At 51.6% G+C, this 17,495-nt stretch overlaps 1 protein-coding gene across 8 annotated transcripts in view; it reads right to left on the bottom strand.

Annotated features, from left to right (window-relative positions):
* Positions 1-17,495, bottom strand: part of ALPK1 (alpha kinase 1) — a 59,234-nt gene that overhangs the window by 25,761 nt on the left and 15,978 nt on the right. For 6 of the 8 annotated variants that reach the window (XM_084883322.1, XM_084883325.1, XM_084883330.1 and 3 more), the window contains 2 exons: positions 6,459-6,630; positions 3,351-3,505 (listed from right to left, as the gene is read on the bottom strand). The exons of 1 other annotated variant lie outside the window; for it this stretch is intronic. In XM_084883322.1, the coding sequence (XP_084739448.1) occupies positions 3,351-3,505; positions 6,459-6,582 (279 nt within the window). In that variant the 5' untranslated portion in view covers positions 6,583-6,630. The remainder of the gene's footprint in view (positions 1-3,350; positions 3,506-6,458; positions 6,631-17,495) is intronic. One more of the 8 variants, XM_084883326.1, reaches the window with a different exon arrangement.

Here is a 17,495-nt window from a genome sequence, read left to right as displayed (position 1 = left end):
ACTAATGACAGACGAGCCAGCATGTCAGGCGAGTGGCAATCACCTCGAGCACAGACGCCCCACCCCCCACCACGCCCCATGCCCCAGCACAAAGGGCCTGGGACATGCATCACCATGAAGACAGAAGAACACTTCAAAGGTGGGGCGATTGGACTGTGGTCCCCAGGACCAGGAGGGGGCGCCCCTAGGCGGCGGGACACCTGTGCGAGGCAGGATCGAGGTCCCCCGAGGTCCCTGCAGCTCACGACCCCGGGACGCGCCTGGCCTCCCCGGGCACTGCCGTGTCCGCAGATGTTTTAGCAACGAGTAGTGGCAGCATCTCCGGAGGGACCCGCCCCAGGGAGAGGGCACAGTTCCAGACACGCTGCCTGTTGTGCCAGCCACACTCATGAGAAAATCCAGCTCTCCAGCCTCACGCGCCACATTTCAGTGTGTCCCACCCCGCGTGCTGGCCCTGACCCCTCGGGCAGCCAGGCCCCACCAGCCAGCTTCCTCCAGCTCCCGGGGCCCCAGGGAGACCCCGGGGGACCGAGAGGGCTGTGAGACTGCTCCCCTCAGTGGTCTGTCCCCGGGTGGACGGTCAGCTCCCTGCACCATGTCCTTGCTGTCACAATGGGAGGAGGGGGAAGCACTGGAGGCAGTTCTGAGAATTAACGAGAAGGCACTTGTGCACTTTGCAGACTGCACAGGGATGTGTGAATACCAGGCACTCCTCCACACCTCTCGGCCACTGACATGGCCAAGGTGTTAATCCTCTCCTGCATCCTCGCAGCCACCCGCTTCCCTCAGCTGCAGACCCGTCAGCTTAGGCCGGGGGTCTGTGTGTCTGGCTTTGGCGGGTGGGAAGGTGGGGATTTGCTGCTTATATTAATGCTGCGGAGAGGCTGGGATGCAGCTCAGGGTCTTTCCTTGGTTTTTGTTTAGAAGGCAAAGACAATATGTAAGTTCTGGGAATATATCCTTAAAAAAAAAAAAAAAAAAAAAAAAAAAAAACCACCAGAAAGAATGAACCCCTATGTTCATAGCAGCGCAAATTACAATAGCTGAGATCTGGAAACAGTCCATGGCCCACCAGCAGACGAGTGGATAAGAAGCTGTGGTACATCTATACCATGGAGTACTATGCAGCTGTAAAAAGAAGGATCTCTTACCCTTTGGGACAGCATGGAGGGGCCTGGAGAGCACTGTGCTGAGTGAAATAAGCCAGTCAGAGAAAGACAAGTATCACATGACCTCACTCATATGTGGAATCTAATGAATAGAATGAATTGACCAACAGAATAAGACCCGAAGCAGGGAGGCACGGACCAGACTGCCATACCTTAACGTGGGGCTGAGGGACAAGAAGAGATAAACCACAGAACCTATATACTTACTAGAGGCCTGGTGCACTAAATGCATGCATGTGGGGTCCCTAGGCCTGGCCAGCAATTAGGGCTGATCTTCGGGGTGATGGTGGGAGGGGAGTGCTGCTGGCACCCATCTTAGCTGGCTCAACTCCTGTGTTGAGCGTCTGCCCCCTGATGGTCAGTGCACATCATAGTGACCAGTCGTTCCACCGGTTGTTCCACTATCCAGTCTATTTGCATACTAGGCTTTTACTATATAGGATAGACACAGCCGTGGACATGGGCCACAGCGTGGGGAAGACCTGGGGGCGGGGGTAGGGACTGGGAGGTGGGAGTTAAAGGGAGGAAAATGGGAGATATCTGTAATTCTATCAACAATAAAAAGTATACTTAAAAAAGACAACGTCTATACATTTATTTGCCTATGAAATAAATAAATAAAGTTTAGGGTATTGTCATTGCTTGTAACTCCTGCTCTCCAGACATATTTCATTTGAGAAAAAAATGCATAGACGCGCACAAAGTCTCTCCCTTGACACTCAGCCGAGACAATGCAGGTGAGAAACTTCCTGGAAAGCAAGCCCTGGGGCTTTATATCCAGAGCTGAATTCCGACCCCAGACTGTCCCCCGCCCCCCGGTGGAGGCAGTGGTGTCATTAGCTCCGGTCTGTGAGTGCGGGACTAAGTGTGTCAGCGACCTTGGGTGATGCTCCCTCCTCAACCTGATCCCGAGGAGACGGGCGCAGTCTGGGTGGAGTCTGCCAGGCCAGCAGCTCAGATGGCATGTCGCCCTGAAGACAGGTGGGGAGTGTGTCCACAGGGGAGGCAGACTCGAGCCCACAGTTGTGCGCACATAAAATGCAGAGTCTACTTTGTATTATTATTTATGTACCAGAGGCCCAGTGCATGGAACTCACGCGTGGGGGCGGTTCCTATGCCTGGCCAGCGACTGTAGCACGAGCGTCTGGCTTGGAAGGGCAGGTCCCTGCTGACCTCTGGGCTCTGGGTAGCAGCTGGACCCCAGGGCCCCTCCCGCACCCCTCCACCTGAGTGATCAGCCCCCCACCAGGGCTCCCTCAGTGCCTGGGAGCTGGCGGCAGCCCTTCCCCATCGCCGCCGCTGGTCACCATCTGCAGGGCGATCGGTGGGGTGATTGGGCCCCTCTCATACCCGCCTTGGCCTGGCACCACCTGCTCACCTGCTCTACCATCCCACCGCAGTCCCACTCTCATCGGAGCTCCTCTGACTCCTCTGCCACTTGCTGCCAGCACACCATGCTGATGCCCTCCTGTTCCATGCTGCCCTCTAGTGGTCAGCACACATCATAATGAGTGGTTGAACTCCGGGTCAAACTCCCAATTGAGGGGACAATTTGCATATTAGGCCATTATTATATAGGATTATTTTCCATACAAACAACTGTAAACTTACTTTTGCCATCCTCCCGTATTTAAGCTCTCCAACTTTTATTTATTTATGTATTTATAATATGTTTTTATTGATTTCAGAGAGAAAGGGAAGGCTGGAGAGAGAGAAACATCAATGATGAGAGATAATGATTGATCAGCTCCCTCCTGCACGCCCCACACTGGGGATCCAGCCCGTAACCCAGGCCTGTGCCCTGACTGGGAATCAAACCGTGACCTCCTGGTTCCTAGGTTGACGCTCAACCACTGAGCCTCACTGTCTGGGCATTTCAGCACCCCAACTTTCAGTAAGAAGCATTTCAAACGAGAATGCAACGTGGCACAGTGCAATCGAACCGCAGCTCTGGCCGGCGGCAGGGGAGCGTCTGCATAGCCTCACTATGCCCTCCTCCCCTCGCTGGGCCTGGTATGTAGGTACCTGACCTCAAGATGCTTTTCTAAAAGCTGTTCCCTCCCGTTAGGCAGCTGCGGAGGGGCCACGGAGAGGGGCTGTCTTAGACCTCAGAGACTCTCCATCCACGGCGGTGCTCAAGGCAGCGCGCCCGGGGGGGCGGGAGCAGGTGGGGTGTCCTACCAGCAGCTGCTGCAGCCCGGCGCCCACCAGGTCCTGCAGGTTGGCTCTGTCCTCGGGGCCCGTGGCGGGCTTGTACTGCCACTTCTCGGGCACGAAGGGCCACGCCATGCCCTTGGCCTCCCGCAGGAGGGTCCGCAGCTCGTCCGGGAGCGCAGCTGGAAAGGTCAGAGCTCAGGTGAGGAATGGCTCCAGAGGAAGGCGGTGGCCCTGGGCTGTGATGAAGTGCCTCCGTGGTGTCATTAGAAACACTGCCCCAGCCCCTGGGCCCCAAGGATAGCAGCGAGGAGCAACCTGCCCCCCGGGCAGACGGCGCAGCAGGCACGGGAGGCTCGGGGGAAGCGAAGCCCTCCTGTGAGCAGCTCTGCGTGAAGCAGACATCGTTTCCCTGAAACGTGAGAAAGGGTCTGTCCGGGAGCGCCTGGGGCTGCACCGCAGACACCACCTGGGCCTTTGGCACCCACCTCCCTCGCCTGCACTCTCACTGCGGTGGGTTTTGGATGCAGAAAAGAACATGGAAAACCCAAGTGGAATGTGAAAGGGCATCAGTCTTCTGTGAAATGCCCTTGCCTCTCGGAGTCGATCTATTTAATCTCTTTTAAATACATTTGCATTGTTATTGACTTCAGAGAGGAAGGGAGAGGGGAGAGAGATAGAAACACCAATAATAAGAGAGAATCATTGATCTGCTGCCTCCTGTACACTCCACACTGGTGATCGAGCCCACGATATGGGCATGCACCCTTGACCAGATTCGAACCCAGGACCCTTCAGTCTGCAGGCCAATGCTCTAGCCACTGAGCCAAACCAGCTAGGGCTATTTAATTTCTTTGGGGCCACCACATCTAACTAGCACACCTGTCCACACTCTTCTGTCCAAACGCAGTGAGGTCAGAAAGCTCTGGGAATTTGAGGGCGCACCTTTAAGTTTGATGCCTAAAGCAGCTTGAAGTGATGAGAGGCCACTGGTGGTGGTGTTTATCCTATGGAGTGAGCTCAGTGAAAAATTTTGCTGTAAAAACGTTCCTGTTTGACTCTGGTCGCCGCCCAGTTCCTACTGGCATGTGGGCATCCAGAGGCCACATGCCATGCAGTGCCTCCTAGCCTTCTGGGAGCCTCTGGATCCCGGAGCCCGTGTCACCAGCTCTGCCTCTCCAGGTGTGAGCTGTGCAGACACCGCAGGCGCAGCATCCCTCTGACAGAGCTTGTCGCTTTCCCTCCAGCTGTGTCTCATTCTACTCTCTGCTCCCCACTCACCCAATCCCCGGATTGGACACCAGGAGTCAGCCTGGGCTTCCTGTTCTCTCTTCTCTCTGAGTCTAAATGGGTATCAAGTTCTGTGGGTTCTGAAGCCATTTCCCTTTTCACTAGGAGTAATTCACTGCCTCCAGTCTTGACTGCCCACCCCATCTTCTGCCTTGTTGATCCTAGTTTTCTGAAGCACAGGTGGCTGGGAGTGGGCCTGCACCGAGTTCTTTAATAGTTTTCACACCTGCTGGCTCTGTTTTGCTTGCTCTCTCCCAAGCCCTCTGAGGTCACCAACAGCATTCAAGGCAAACACCAATCTCAGGCTCACCAAGAGCATTCAAGGCAAACACCAATCTCAGGCTCACCAAGAGCATTCAAGGCAAACACCAATCTCAGGCTCACCAAGAGCATTCAAGGCAAACATGCCACTTCCTGTCAGCCCCCCTGCCTCCCATGCCTGTGGTGCTCTCCTGAGCACCCACAGGTCTCCAGGCCATGCCCCTCTCAGCATGCATTCCACAGAAACCAGCGAGAACATCGAAGACGTGAAAAAGGACCCCAGTCAGAAATTAAGCATACACTAACTGAAATGAAGAATAATTTACATGGAATCAACAGTAGAGGGTGCTGAGAGTCAAGTCAACAATTTGGAATATGATGAAGAAAAAACATTTAATCAGAAGAGCAAAAAGAAAAAAGAATCCAAAAATATGAAGATAGTGTAAGGAGCCTCTGTGACAATTTCAAGCGTACCAACATTCAAATCATGGGGGTGCCAGAGGGGAAGAGAGAGACCAAAATATTGCAAACCTATTTGAAGAAATAATGACAGAAAATTTCCCCTACCTGGTGAAAGAAATAGACATACATACAAGTCCAGGAAGCACAGAGAACCCAAACAAGAGGAACCTAAAGAGGCCCACACCAAGACACAGCATAACTCAAGGCAAGGGCTAAAGACAAAGAGAGAATCTTAAAAGCACCAAGAGAAAAACAGTTACTTATAAGGGAGCACCCATACGATTGTCAACTAATTTCTCAACAGAAACTATGCAGGTCATAAGGGAGCAGCAATAAATATTCAAAGTGATGAATAGCAAGGACCTACAATCAAGATTACTCTACACAACAAAGCTCTCATTTATAATTTAAGGTCAGAAAAAGAGCTTCACAGATAAGTAAAAGCTAAAGGAGCTCATAACCACCAAACCAGGATTATATGAAATACTGAAGGATATTTTTGAGGAAGAAAGGGAGGAGGAATAAAAGAGAACCAGAGGTATGGAAACATGGAACAGATTAATCAAAGAATTTATGTCCTATATTACCTATGGACACAGACAATAGAGTGGTGAAGGCCTGGGATGTGGCAGGAACTAGGTGGAGGGGGGCAATGGTGGAAAACGGGGACAGCTGTAAAACTATGAACAAGAAACATTTTCAAAAAAAGAGAGAAAGAAATGTATTGATCCAGACAAGAGAGATTGGCCTGATGTGGTGACACGTTTATGGAAAGCAGAGACATCTAAGGAAATGGATGAGGCACAAAAGCCCCATTTGAGAGAAAGTACATGCCACCATTGAGAAGTTGCCTTCTTTTGTTCATAACTGAAACGTGCGGGCACCAGCCCACTCGGAGCCTTTGTTCCCCTTGAACCTCACTGTGTCTTGTGGCCTCCTGTTTACTGAAGCCTAAAATGAGAACTGACAGGGATTCACTACAACAGAGTGGCCTTCCTCCTGCCCTCACGTCCCACCTCCCCCATTCCTGCCCCAGATCCACGGTCCCTGGGTCATCTGCCTGCCTGGGGAGAGATGAGGGCTGGGGTGGGGGTGGGGGGACGCGGTGGTGGCAGGGCTCACCTCCCTGCGGCTGGTCCTCATCCCTGCGCTGGTCCCGTGCAGGTGCGCCCGGAGCCTCTGCCAGCTGCTGCAGCAGGTGCAGGCACTCCTGCAGTTGTGTGGCCACCGTGCCCGGTCTGTCCATGCCCCTCCCTCATGCGGGTGCACGTCCCTGGTCCACGGGCTCAGCCACCTAGGAGAAGACATCCATTCTCAGTGAATGAGGCCCTTCTTCGGTAATTCACTGAGCATCCAAGACCTGTAAGACTGGAGGAGACCAGGAAGATGCAGACAGCTAATGCACCTGACTCCCAAACCCCTCCGGTCCACCCCTGGGTTCTGGGGACACCACCGCCTGCCCCTGTGGAGTCCCCAGGAAGTTTCTGGTGGACGTGCCTGCTACTCAGACAGCCCATGGGAGCCCATTGCTGACTTCCCCCGTGTGTCCGTGGCATGTGGAGTAAGATAGGCAATGATAGCCCTGGCTGGTGTGGATAGAGCAACGGCCTTGCAAATGAAAGAGACCCAGGCTCGATTCCAGTCAAGGGCATGGACCTCAATTGTAGGCTCCTCCCTGGGGCGCATGCAGGAGGCAACCAATCAATGTGTTTCTCACACATCGATGTTTCTGTCTGTCTTTCCATTCTCTTCCACTCTCTCTAAAAATCAATGGAAAAATATCCTCGGGTGAGGATTAATAATAATAATAATAATAATAATAATAATAATACATTAAGATAGTCAATGACAGATGCAAATATAAAGTTCTCCCCAGCTAGGCACACTCCCAAATAAGAGGGAGATGATAGCTCAGAAAACCCAGCTTCCTAGCTCTGTCGTACGATGAATAGGTCTCCCCACTGCAATTGAACAGACATGTGGCTAACATGCCTCTTCTGTCAACGTGACTACATTGTCATGAGCTACTGTGGTCATGGTCATTCAAGAGCAAATAATGTACTGACAGTACAAAAAGGCCTGACTAATAAATATCAGCCAGTTATCTGATTAACAAGCCTTTTTCTCTGTCTTCCTTTTGTTGAAGAATTTACACTAAAAAAAGAGAAACATGTAAAATGACCAAAACTCTGCTACACCCACAGGCCACACCCATCAGCCAATCAGGAGTGAATATGCAAATTAACCCAACCAAGATGGCAGTGGCCACAGAGCTGGAGGGAGCAGAAGGCTTGGGTTGCCCTGGCATTGGAGAAAGCCAAGCTTCCCGCCTGCCCTGGTTAGCCCTGGCCTCCACTCAAGGCTACAAAGTTTCAATTATAAAAGACAAATAAATCTCAGATACTTGCTTCCAGTGAGACTGGCCTCTGTTCAAGGAGGCGCTGAAAAAAGAAAGAAAAAAAGCAGGGACTGGGAGCTTGGGTTGCTGGGAGCTGATCAGGCCAGGATGGGATGGCAGTTATGGGTGATCAGGCTGGTGGGAGGCGGGGCCGTGGGGGGTAAGCAGACCAGCAGAGGGGTCAGTTGGGGGTGAGCAGGCCATCAGTGGGAGGCAGTTGGGGGCAAGCAGGCCAGCAGGCAGAGTGGTTAGGGGCAATCAGGCAGGCAGGTGAGTGGCTGGAGCCAGCAGTCCCAGATTGTGAGAGGGATGTCCAATTGCCAGTTTAGACTTGATCCCTTGTAAACTGGCAGATATACGACTGTAAACTGGCAGTAGTACATCCTTCAAGGAGTCCAGCTTGAAGAGGGTGCAGGCTGGGCTGGAGAACACCGCCCCCCTCCCCTGTGCATGAATTTCGTGCACCAGATCACTAGTGTGTATTATAAACAATACAAGCAAACTTGCTCTCCTTCTGACTCTCCAGAAGAGAGTGAGCTGCAGTCCGGTGTAGACACCTCGCAGGTAGAATCTTATCACCAGACAATAGCATCTGAAAGGAAGTAAGGAAACCCGAGGGCCTGCCGCCACCCATCTCATCGTGCGTGGACACAGCGCCGCAGGATCACTGTGTGCTGCCAGGCAGACTGCGGTCTCACACTCAATGGCCTCACTGCAAGCAGCTGGGTGCAGTCCTGCCTGCTGGCTCTGTGGTTGAGCATTGACCTATGAACCAGGAGGTCATGGTTTATTCCCAGTCAGGGTACATGCCTGGGGTGTGGGCTCCATCGCCAGGAGGGGGCATACAGGAGGCAGCCGATCCATGATTCTCTCTCATCAAGGATGGTTCTATCTCTTCTCCCTCTCCCCTCTCCTTTCCTCTCTGAAATATATATATATATATATATATTTTTTTTTTTTTTTTCCCAAAGAAGTTGATTTTTGCCCTAGCTGGTTTTGCTCATTGGAAAGAGTGTCTGCTACGGACTAAAAGGGTCCCAGGTTCAATTCCAGCCAAGGGCACATACCCAGATTGTGGGCTCGATATCCCCCCTCCCCCGTAGGGGGCATGCAGGAGGCAGCCAATCAATGATTCTCTGTCATCATTGATGTTTCTATCTCTCTATCTCTCTCCCTCTCTGAAATCAATAAATACACACACACACACACACACACACACACACACACACACACATATATATATATATATATATATATATATATATATATATTTTTTTTTTTTAAAGAAGTTGGTTTTAGCCATAGCAGGTTTGGTTCAGTGGACAGAGCATTGACCTGCAGACTGTGGGGTCTCAGGTTGACTCCAGTCAAGGGCATCTACCTGGGTTGCAGACTTGATCCATTGGGGCCTGTGCAGGAGACAACCAATTGATGATGTTTCTCTCTCTGTCTCTCCCCCTCTCCTCCACTCTCTCTAAAAATCAATGGAAAAAAATATCCTTAGATGAGGATTAACAACCAAAAAATCTTGGTTTTAAATTTGAAATTGAAAGCAAGAATTTTTTTTTAATATCTTTCTTCTATTTTTTGAATAGAAAATGAAGGGTGAGCTGACTGTATAATCTAAATTTTGCCTTTTTCATTCTAACCTGGATGGGAGAGTTTGAGTTTTAAAACACATGCCCAGCACACACATACACACACACACACGCACACACACACACACACACACGCACTGAGCCAAGGGTAGGTGCCACGGGCTTGTTCACGGAAAGTGACGCTGTATGTGTGGAAGAACTGGCAGAGTTCTTGACGACAACAGCCTGGTTATCTGAAAGAGTGCTCACGCAGGGAGCCCTGAGGAAGCATTCGTGGCCAGGGTCAGGCTCTCTCCTCCATGCAGGGCATTGGGCTGTTGGACTGATGGTTTTCCATGTTCTTTTAAGCTCAAGCATTTTGTGGGACGAGCTGGCCGTGTGCCTGCCTTTCTATGCAAAGTACCGGGTCCAGAGCGAGCCAGTCAATGGAGCAGAGCGAGCCTGAGGTGACTGGTGCTCCCCGGACCCGGGACCATGGCTACCCAGGGAGGTCAGTGTGGAGACTGAGGAATAAGCTGGAGATGAGAGGTCAGGACTGAGCGGCGAGTGAGCTGCGCCCTCACTTTTCTTCAAAATATTTTATTGGTTTTTTGCAGAGATGAATAAAAAAGAAAAGTATGCACAAACACCAACAGAATCCATGTCGGGAGGAGAGAGCGGGTAGGAAAGTGTTCTCAGATCTTTGAGTTGGTTAGGAGGAGGGGAAACATTAACTTTGAACTGTGACAAAAATTTTAAGATAATCCCTAAGAAAATTGTAATAAGACATAACTTTAAAACTAGTAGAAGAAAAAAAATGAAAATTCCAAGAGAAGGCAATAAAAAAATTAAGAAATACTCTCCTAGGTCACTGCAGGCCAAAGAAGTCATCATTATGGAAATTAGAAACTATTCTAATGGAATGGTAATTGCTGTCAGAACATGTTGAGCCCCGGCCAGTGTGTCTCAGTGGGTAGAGCTTAGGCCTGTGAACTAAAGGGTCCCGGGTTCGATTCCAGTCAAGGGCATGCACCTTGGTTGCAGGCTCAATCCACGCCCTGGACAGGGCATGTGTGGGAGGCAACCGACCAATGTGTCACTCTCACATCGATGTTTCTCTCTCTGTGTCTCTCCCCCTCCCTTCCACTCTCTCTAAAAATCAATGGGAAAAAAAATTATCTTTGGGTGAGGATTAACAAAAAACGACATAAAACAAAAAAAACATGTTGAGTTCAGTCAAGTGGGATATGAATTAAGAAAAGTCAGATCAGAGGATTCACAGAGGGGAGAGGGAGGGAAGGGGTGAGCACAGAGACCTGCAGATGGCGTGTATTCATTGTTCCATCTGTGGGTATCCATCATGCTCCGTGCATATGACACCTATTTCACAATTGTGTGATATCTGTCAGACTTATTTTATTGATTTTTTACAGAGAGGAAGAGAGAGAGATAGAGAGTTAGAAACATTGATGAGAGAGAATCATTGATCAGCTGCCTCTTGTACCCGCAACCAAGGTACATGCTCTTGACTGGAATCGAACCTGGTACCTTTCAGTCTGCAGGCCAATGCTCTATCCACTGAGCCAAACCGGTTTCAGCTGTCAGACTTCATTTTTTAAGATATTTTTTATTGATTTCAGAGAGAGAAATAGAAACATTAATGAAGAGAGAGAATCGCTGATCCACTGCCTCCTGCATGCCCTCTGTTGGGGATCGAGGCCGCAGCCCCGGCATGTGCCCTGACCTCCTTAGAAAGAATAAAATGGAACTTGGGCCCGGAGTGTGGCTGAGTTATAAACATGAACTTCTGCCTCAGGGTGTGACTCTGATTCCATGGCAGGGGCCGAGCAGGGGCCTGCGGGGTCAGGCGGAAATCGCCGGGGACAGCCTCCGGGAGCAGGTCCTCTCGGTGCGGAGAGCCCGGGATGTGCATGCGTGGCGGAGCCATTACTGTGGCCGTCGCTGGCGGCCATGTGCCGGGAGCAGGAGAGCGGGCTGCGGTTTCTCAGCACCTCTGGGAGAGGCTGCAGGGGGCACGCACTTCTTGCCCGGCTCTCGGGTGCCAGGGAGGGCGCAGCTGGGTCACTCCGCACGGAAGCCCTGCCCGTGGCCCTCTGTCACACCTGAGGGCCAGGAGGGCAGGGAGGGTTCCGGGTCACGGGCGGGGCACCTGCTGCCTCAGGGAGAAGAGGAAGAAGAAAAGCTCGCTCGGCTCCGGTTACCGGTGACACCTGGCCCGGCTCCCAGAGCCACACCTGGGTCCAGTGAGCCCGGCTGCCATCTGGCCCGTTGGAGGCTCCGGGCCTCTTCCGGGAGGTCGTCTGTGTCTCTGACCCCAAAGCGAGGCGGCTCTGCCACTCAGACAGCCCGCCCAGGGGGCAGCCGGGGCAGGAAGGCCGGGCAGGAAGGCCTGCCCGGGAGGCAGCACTCTGCTTCCTACTACGCGGAGGCCTGTTCTGGCGGAAGACACAGTGGGAGGGCTTTGCTGGAAGAGGAACTGTTCATCTTTAAAAGAAGGAACAGCCCTGGCTGGTGTGGCTCAGTGGACAGAGCGTCAGCCTGCGGACTGAGGGGTCCCGGGTTTGATTCCCATCAGGGCACATGCCCGGTTATGGGTTCGATCCCCAGTGCGGGGCATGCAGGAGGCAGCCGATCCGATTCTCTCATTATCGATGTTTCTCTCTCTCCTTCTTTCTTCCTCTCTAAAATCAATAAAAATATTTTTTAAAGTATTTTTAAAAAGAAAAATAAAGAAGGAACAGAGAGGCCTCACCAGCGATGAAGAAGCTGGTTCACTGAGGACCCGCTGCTGCGCGGCCCTCGGCGGGAACTCGCCAGCGCAGGGGGCCTGTCTCCTGAGGCCAGTGATGGGGGATTAGAGTTAATTTTGCAACAAAACCCTTCAAGTTGTGTTCCGCTCCGGCCTCGGGAGTGGCTCTGCAGAGCCTGCGGGTTTCTTGACGTTAGAGAGCCGCCTGCCTTGGGACAGTCTGTCCTGGAGAAAGGGGTGAGAGGGTCCGAAAGCACAGGAGGAGAGACATGAAAGTTGCTGTTTCACTGCCTGTCATCCAAGGGCACAGGCTCAGCTCAGGGATCTGCCCTCAGGCCCTCAGCTGGGGTTTGGGTTCTGTTCCCCACTGGCCTTGGGCCAACCAGATCCGAAGTCCTCAGAAATGAGAAAGGCAGATGAATAGTTCCAACCTCAGAGTTGTGTTTTTTATATTTATTTATTTATTTATTTATTTATTTATTTATTTATTTATTTATTTATTTTTGTGTGTGTGTGTGTGTGTGTGTGTGTTTTAAATTTTTCACCCGAGGATAATTTTTCTTTGATTTTTAGGGAGAGTAGAAGAGGGAAAGACAGAGAGAAACATCGATGTGAGAGAAACACTGATTGGTTGCCTCCTGCACATGCCATGACAAGGAGGAGCCTGCAACCAAGGTATGTGTGAACTTGACTGGAATTGAACACCAGACCCTTCGGTTCGCAGGCCAACGCTCTATCCACTGAGCCACACAGCCAGGGCTCACAGAGTTCTATAAGGTGAGTTAACATGCAAATGCAGGCGCCTATCACGCAGTAAGAGCTTCGTAGGGATCAGATATTATTGTTAATTTTTTTCAAAAAATAAAATTTCCTTTTTAAAAAAATCATCCAATTTTTTCTTTAGTTTGCTTGGGTTTGGGTGCCTGGCTGGCTTCTTTGGTGTTTATGGGTTTGAGAAAGGAAACTGCTCGCTGTGCCAAGTCTCCAGCTTCTTGCCATTGTTCCCAGCATATCGCCCTGTAATAATGGGGTCACCCCCTCAGCCACTCTCCAGATCCACAGCAAGTAAGGAACAGAAACCCTAGCCCAGCATTGAAATACTATGACCGGGAAGACATTTTAAGGAAGAAAGATGTGAGTTATTTGCATGAAAATGAAACCTGAGAGCCCAGCCTCTGAGGTTTAATCACTGTTGGCTGCAGCACAGGCGTGGGGAGGCCCTGCCTCCCTCCCCACCCCCAGTGGCCAGGGCAGCTCCCAGCCCAGACAGAAACGCCAGCCCTGATCCTCCTCTTTGCTCCCACTCACACACAAAGCTCATTATTTATTTTATACTTAAAGTGCCAGAGGCTGCGGGTGGGGGCTCTGGCTGGGGTTGCAGACCACACTCCTGGTGGACGACAGCTGGGTCTCCGCAGGAGCGCCGCAAACCGGGAACAAGTGGGGACTCGTGCTCCTGGAGTGGACGTCCTGTGAGGGACGCCTGCTCAGTGCCCACACATTTAGGGCCAAACATCCACGCGCCAACGCTTCAGCACGCGACCGGCAGGCCCCGCCCCACAGCCAGGCTCTGCCAACAAGGACGATTGTGCTTCTCCCTAGTTGTGTGTGTGACCTCGGAGGAAGCGTGCATAAGAGAAGAGCGCGGTTACTGTTACGCTCACCTATCTCTTGGCTACAGAGCAGCCTATGTGCACACACACGCGGAGTCCTCCCTCCTCCTCCTCCCTGTTCCTCCCTGCTCCTGCCTGTTCCTCCCTGCTCCTGCCTGCTCCTCCCTGCTCCTGCCTGCTCCTCCCTGTTCCTCCCTGCTCCTCCCTGCTCCTGCCTGCTCCTGCCAGCTCCTCCCCGCTCCTGCCTGCTCCTCCCTGCTCCTGCCTGCTCCTCCCTGCTCCTGCCTGCTCCTCCCTGCTCCTCCCTGTTCCTGCCTGCTCCTCCCTGTTCCTCCCTGCTCCTCCCTGTTCCTGCCAGCTCCTCCCTGTTCCTCCCTGCTCCTCCCTGCTCCTGCCTGCTCCTCCCTGCTCCTGCCTGCTCCTCCCTGCTCCTGCCTGCTCCTCCCTGCTCCTCCCTGCTCCTGCCTGTTTCTCCCTGCTCCTCCCTGTTCCTCCCTGCTCCTGCCTGCTCCTCCCTGCTCCTGCCTGCTCCTCCCTGCTCCTGCCTGCTCCTCCCTGCTCCTCCCTGCTCCTGCCTGCTCCTCCCTGCTCCTGCCTGCTTCTCCCTGCTCCTCCCTGCTCCTCCCTGCTCCTGCCTGTTCCTCCCTGCTCCTCCCTGCTCCTGCCTGTTCCTGTCAGCTCCTCCCTGCTCCTGCCTGCTCCTCCCTGCTCCTGCCAGCTCCTCCCTGCTCCTGCCTGCTCCTTCCTGCTCCTCCCTGCTCCTGCCTGCTCCTCCCTGCTCCTGCCTGCTCCTCCCTGCTCCTGCCTGCTCCTCCCTGTTCCTGCCAGCTCCTCCCTGTTCCTGCCAGCTCCTCCCTGCTCCTCCCTGCTCCTGCCTGCTCCTTCCTGCTCCTCCCTGCTCCTGCCTGCTCCTTCCTGCTCCTCCCTGCTCCTGCCTGCTCCTCCCTGCTCCTGCCTGTTCCTGCCAGTTCCTCCCTGCTCCTCCCTGTTCCTGCCAGCTCCTCCCTGTTCCTGCCAGCTCCTACCAGGCTCTTGCCTGGCTCCTTTGACCAGAAAGACTCTGTCAGACCCCCAGGCACCCTGCTCTCCAGGACTGCAGAGCCTGGCCCCGGTTTCTCAAGGCTGACGTGGAAGCGAGGAGCTGAGCTGCAGGCCTGTGTGCTTCTGCTGAGCTCATCACTGAGTCCGGTGCTGTGGGGAACGTGCTGTCGCTGGCCTGATGGGCAGGCAGCCATTGTTGGGAGTTCCTGGAACTGAAGGATGCTTGCATCTCCTTTCTCTCAGGGGGCGGGTGGGACCGGAGCTGTGTTGTTAACTCTACTCTTTGCTTTCAGCGAATGGAGGCACATTCGCCAGCATGGAACTATCTCCGACACAGAAATACTCTTTAAGGACAGTGAATTGAAATAGCAAGTGAAACACATTTGCTTTTACACCATCTATTACAGCAGACAGAAGAGTGTTTTCCACAGATTCCTTAGCACTTGGCTTTGCCAGCTCACGCGGGTGCCTGCACTAGAACACGTTGGGCACTGTTCGCAGACTCCTGCACAGGGGGTGGCGGGGCTGGGGCTGGGCAGTCCTGTGCTCCACGCCTTTGCAGGCTGCAGAGCAACAGAGCAGACTTTTCCTCAATGACAGCCCCCCCCCCCCCCCCCGCCCCCAATCCCTAGTCAGACTCACTGACACCAGCTGGAGAATTCACTCTAAGCCCAACTGTACGAGTAAAGGTAGATGGGATCCTGGCCAAAGGCAGTAGAGGAATTGGTGGATTATCTTATGTTCACAAGGTCACACTGAGACAGGTGGCAACGGATATGCCCTGGTGAAGATATAAACAGCCAGAAGTTCGGTGATTTGTCCATATAGCCATGGCTGCTCCGGACCAGGGGAGGGCTCAGACACAGCGCCAGACCTCCTGCCCTCTGTGTTTCCTCAGAGAGGACTCGGTCCTGGCGTTTGGAGAAGAGAACAGCCACGCTGAAGGGCTGGGCTTTTCCTTTGGCCGCTTGTGGGTTCCATGAGAGAAATGTGTTCCAGTCACTTAAAGAAATAGGCCCACGTCCCAAACGTTAAAGAACTGAGATTATAACTGCTGTGTTTTGTGTGTTTTTTTAATCCTCACCCAAGGATATCTTAACATTGACTTTAGAGAGAGTGGAAGAGAGAGGGAAAGACACACAGAGAGAGATGTGACAGAAACACATCCATTGGTTGCCTCCTGCATGTGCATCGACCAGGGTCCGGGTGGGGAGGAGCCTACAACCAAGGTCCATGCTCTTGACCGGAATCAAACCCGGGTCCCTTCAGTCACAGGCGACTGAGCCAAACTGGCCAGGGCTCCAGAGCTACGTATTGGGTCGGCAACTAAGTAATTGCGGATTTTTTAAAGAAAATCAAAGACAATTTTTTCATGGAACTAAATAACTTTATTCTGTAATGTATTGCCCATTTTGATCAATGACCTTTTGCCATCTTTCAGGCAGCATCATAATCCCACGTTCAAAAAACTTCTGGTTTTTATTAGCAAAAAACTGAATCAGGTACGATTTGACATCATCATCATTATTGAAATTTTTACCATTCAAGGAGTTTTGTAAAGATCGAAACAAAAAGTAATCAGATGGTGCAAGGTCAGGACTATATGGTGGATGTGGCAAAACATCCCAACCAAGCTCCATTAATTTTTGCCGAGTGACCAAAGATGTGTGTGGCCTTGCATTGTCATGATGGAATACAACACCTTTTCGATTTGTCAATTCGGGCCACTTTTCTTCAACTGCATTGTTTAATTTCGTTAGTTGTTCAATGTAGACATCAGAATTGATCGTTCGGTTGGGTGGTAAGAGTTCAAAGTAGACAATTCCTTTGTAATCCCACCAAACTGATAACAAAACCTTCTTTTGATGAATATCAGCTTTTGATGTTGTTTGAGTTGGTTCACCTGGCCTGCTCCACGATCTTTTCCGCTTGATATTGTTGTAAACAACCCATTTTTCATCGCCAGTTATCAGTCGTTTTAAAAATGGATCATTTTCATTACGTTTCTTTAGCAAATTGCAGCTGCTAATGCGTTGCGTTAACTGTGATTCTTTCAGTTCGTGAGGAACCCATGTATCGAGTTTTTGAACATAGCTAAGTTGTTTTAAGTGATTTTCAATGCATGTATGTGATACATGAAGCTTCTCTGCAATCTCACGTGTTGTACTGTGACAGTCCGAATTGATTATTGCTTTGATTAGGGCGTCATCAACTTCAACTGGACGACCAGAGCGTTTTTCATCTTTGAGTGAAAAATCACCAGAACGAAATTTGGCAAACCAATTTTGACACTGCCGTTCTTTTAAGGCTTCGTCACCATAAACAGCACATAACTTTTTATGAGCTTGCGATGCGTTTTCCCTTTGCGGAAATAAAAAAGCAAAATATGACGAAAATGTTCCTTTTGATTTTCCATTTTTCAACGAACGCCAAACGAAAACTACAAAACAGATCAAAAAACTTTTTTTACTGATTAACAGCTGAATAGCCAACTATCAAATAACAAAATGTGTTTTACATTTGTACTACGTCTGCAAACTAAAAATTCAACTGAAGCCATATATGTGTGAAACCCGCAATTACTTAGCTGCCGACCCAATAACATTTTAAATTCCAGTTTATCATCACAGACACCAGGCGGGGGGGGGGGGTAATGGGGGGCACTGTCCGTGGGAGCCCCTGGGGGGGCTCGAGCCTGCGCACAGCACTCGGAGAGGCAGGCTCCGGGCTTCCCAGTGGAGAGATGAGGGCATCAGGGTC

This window comes from Pipistrellus hanaki (assembly GCF_964339955.1).
Source record: "Pipistrellus hanaki genome assembly, chromosome: 5".
Taxonomy (NCBI): domain Eukaryota; kingdom Metazoa; phylum Chordata; class Mammalia; order Chiroptera; family Vespertilionidae; genus Pipistrellus; species Pipistrellus hanaki.
Note: the sequence above shows the minus strand (reverse complement) of the source record. Positions and strands in the feature narration are given on the sequence as shown.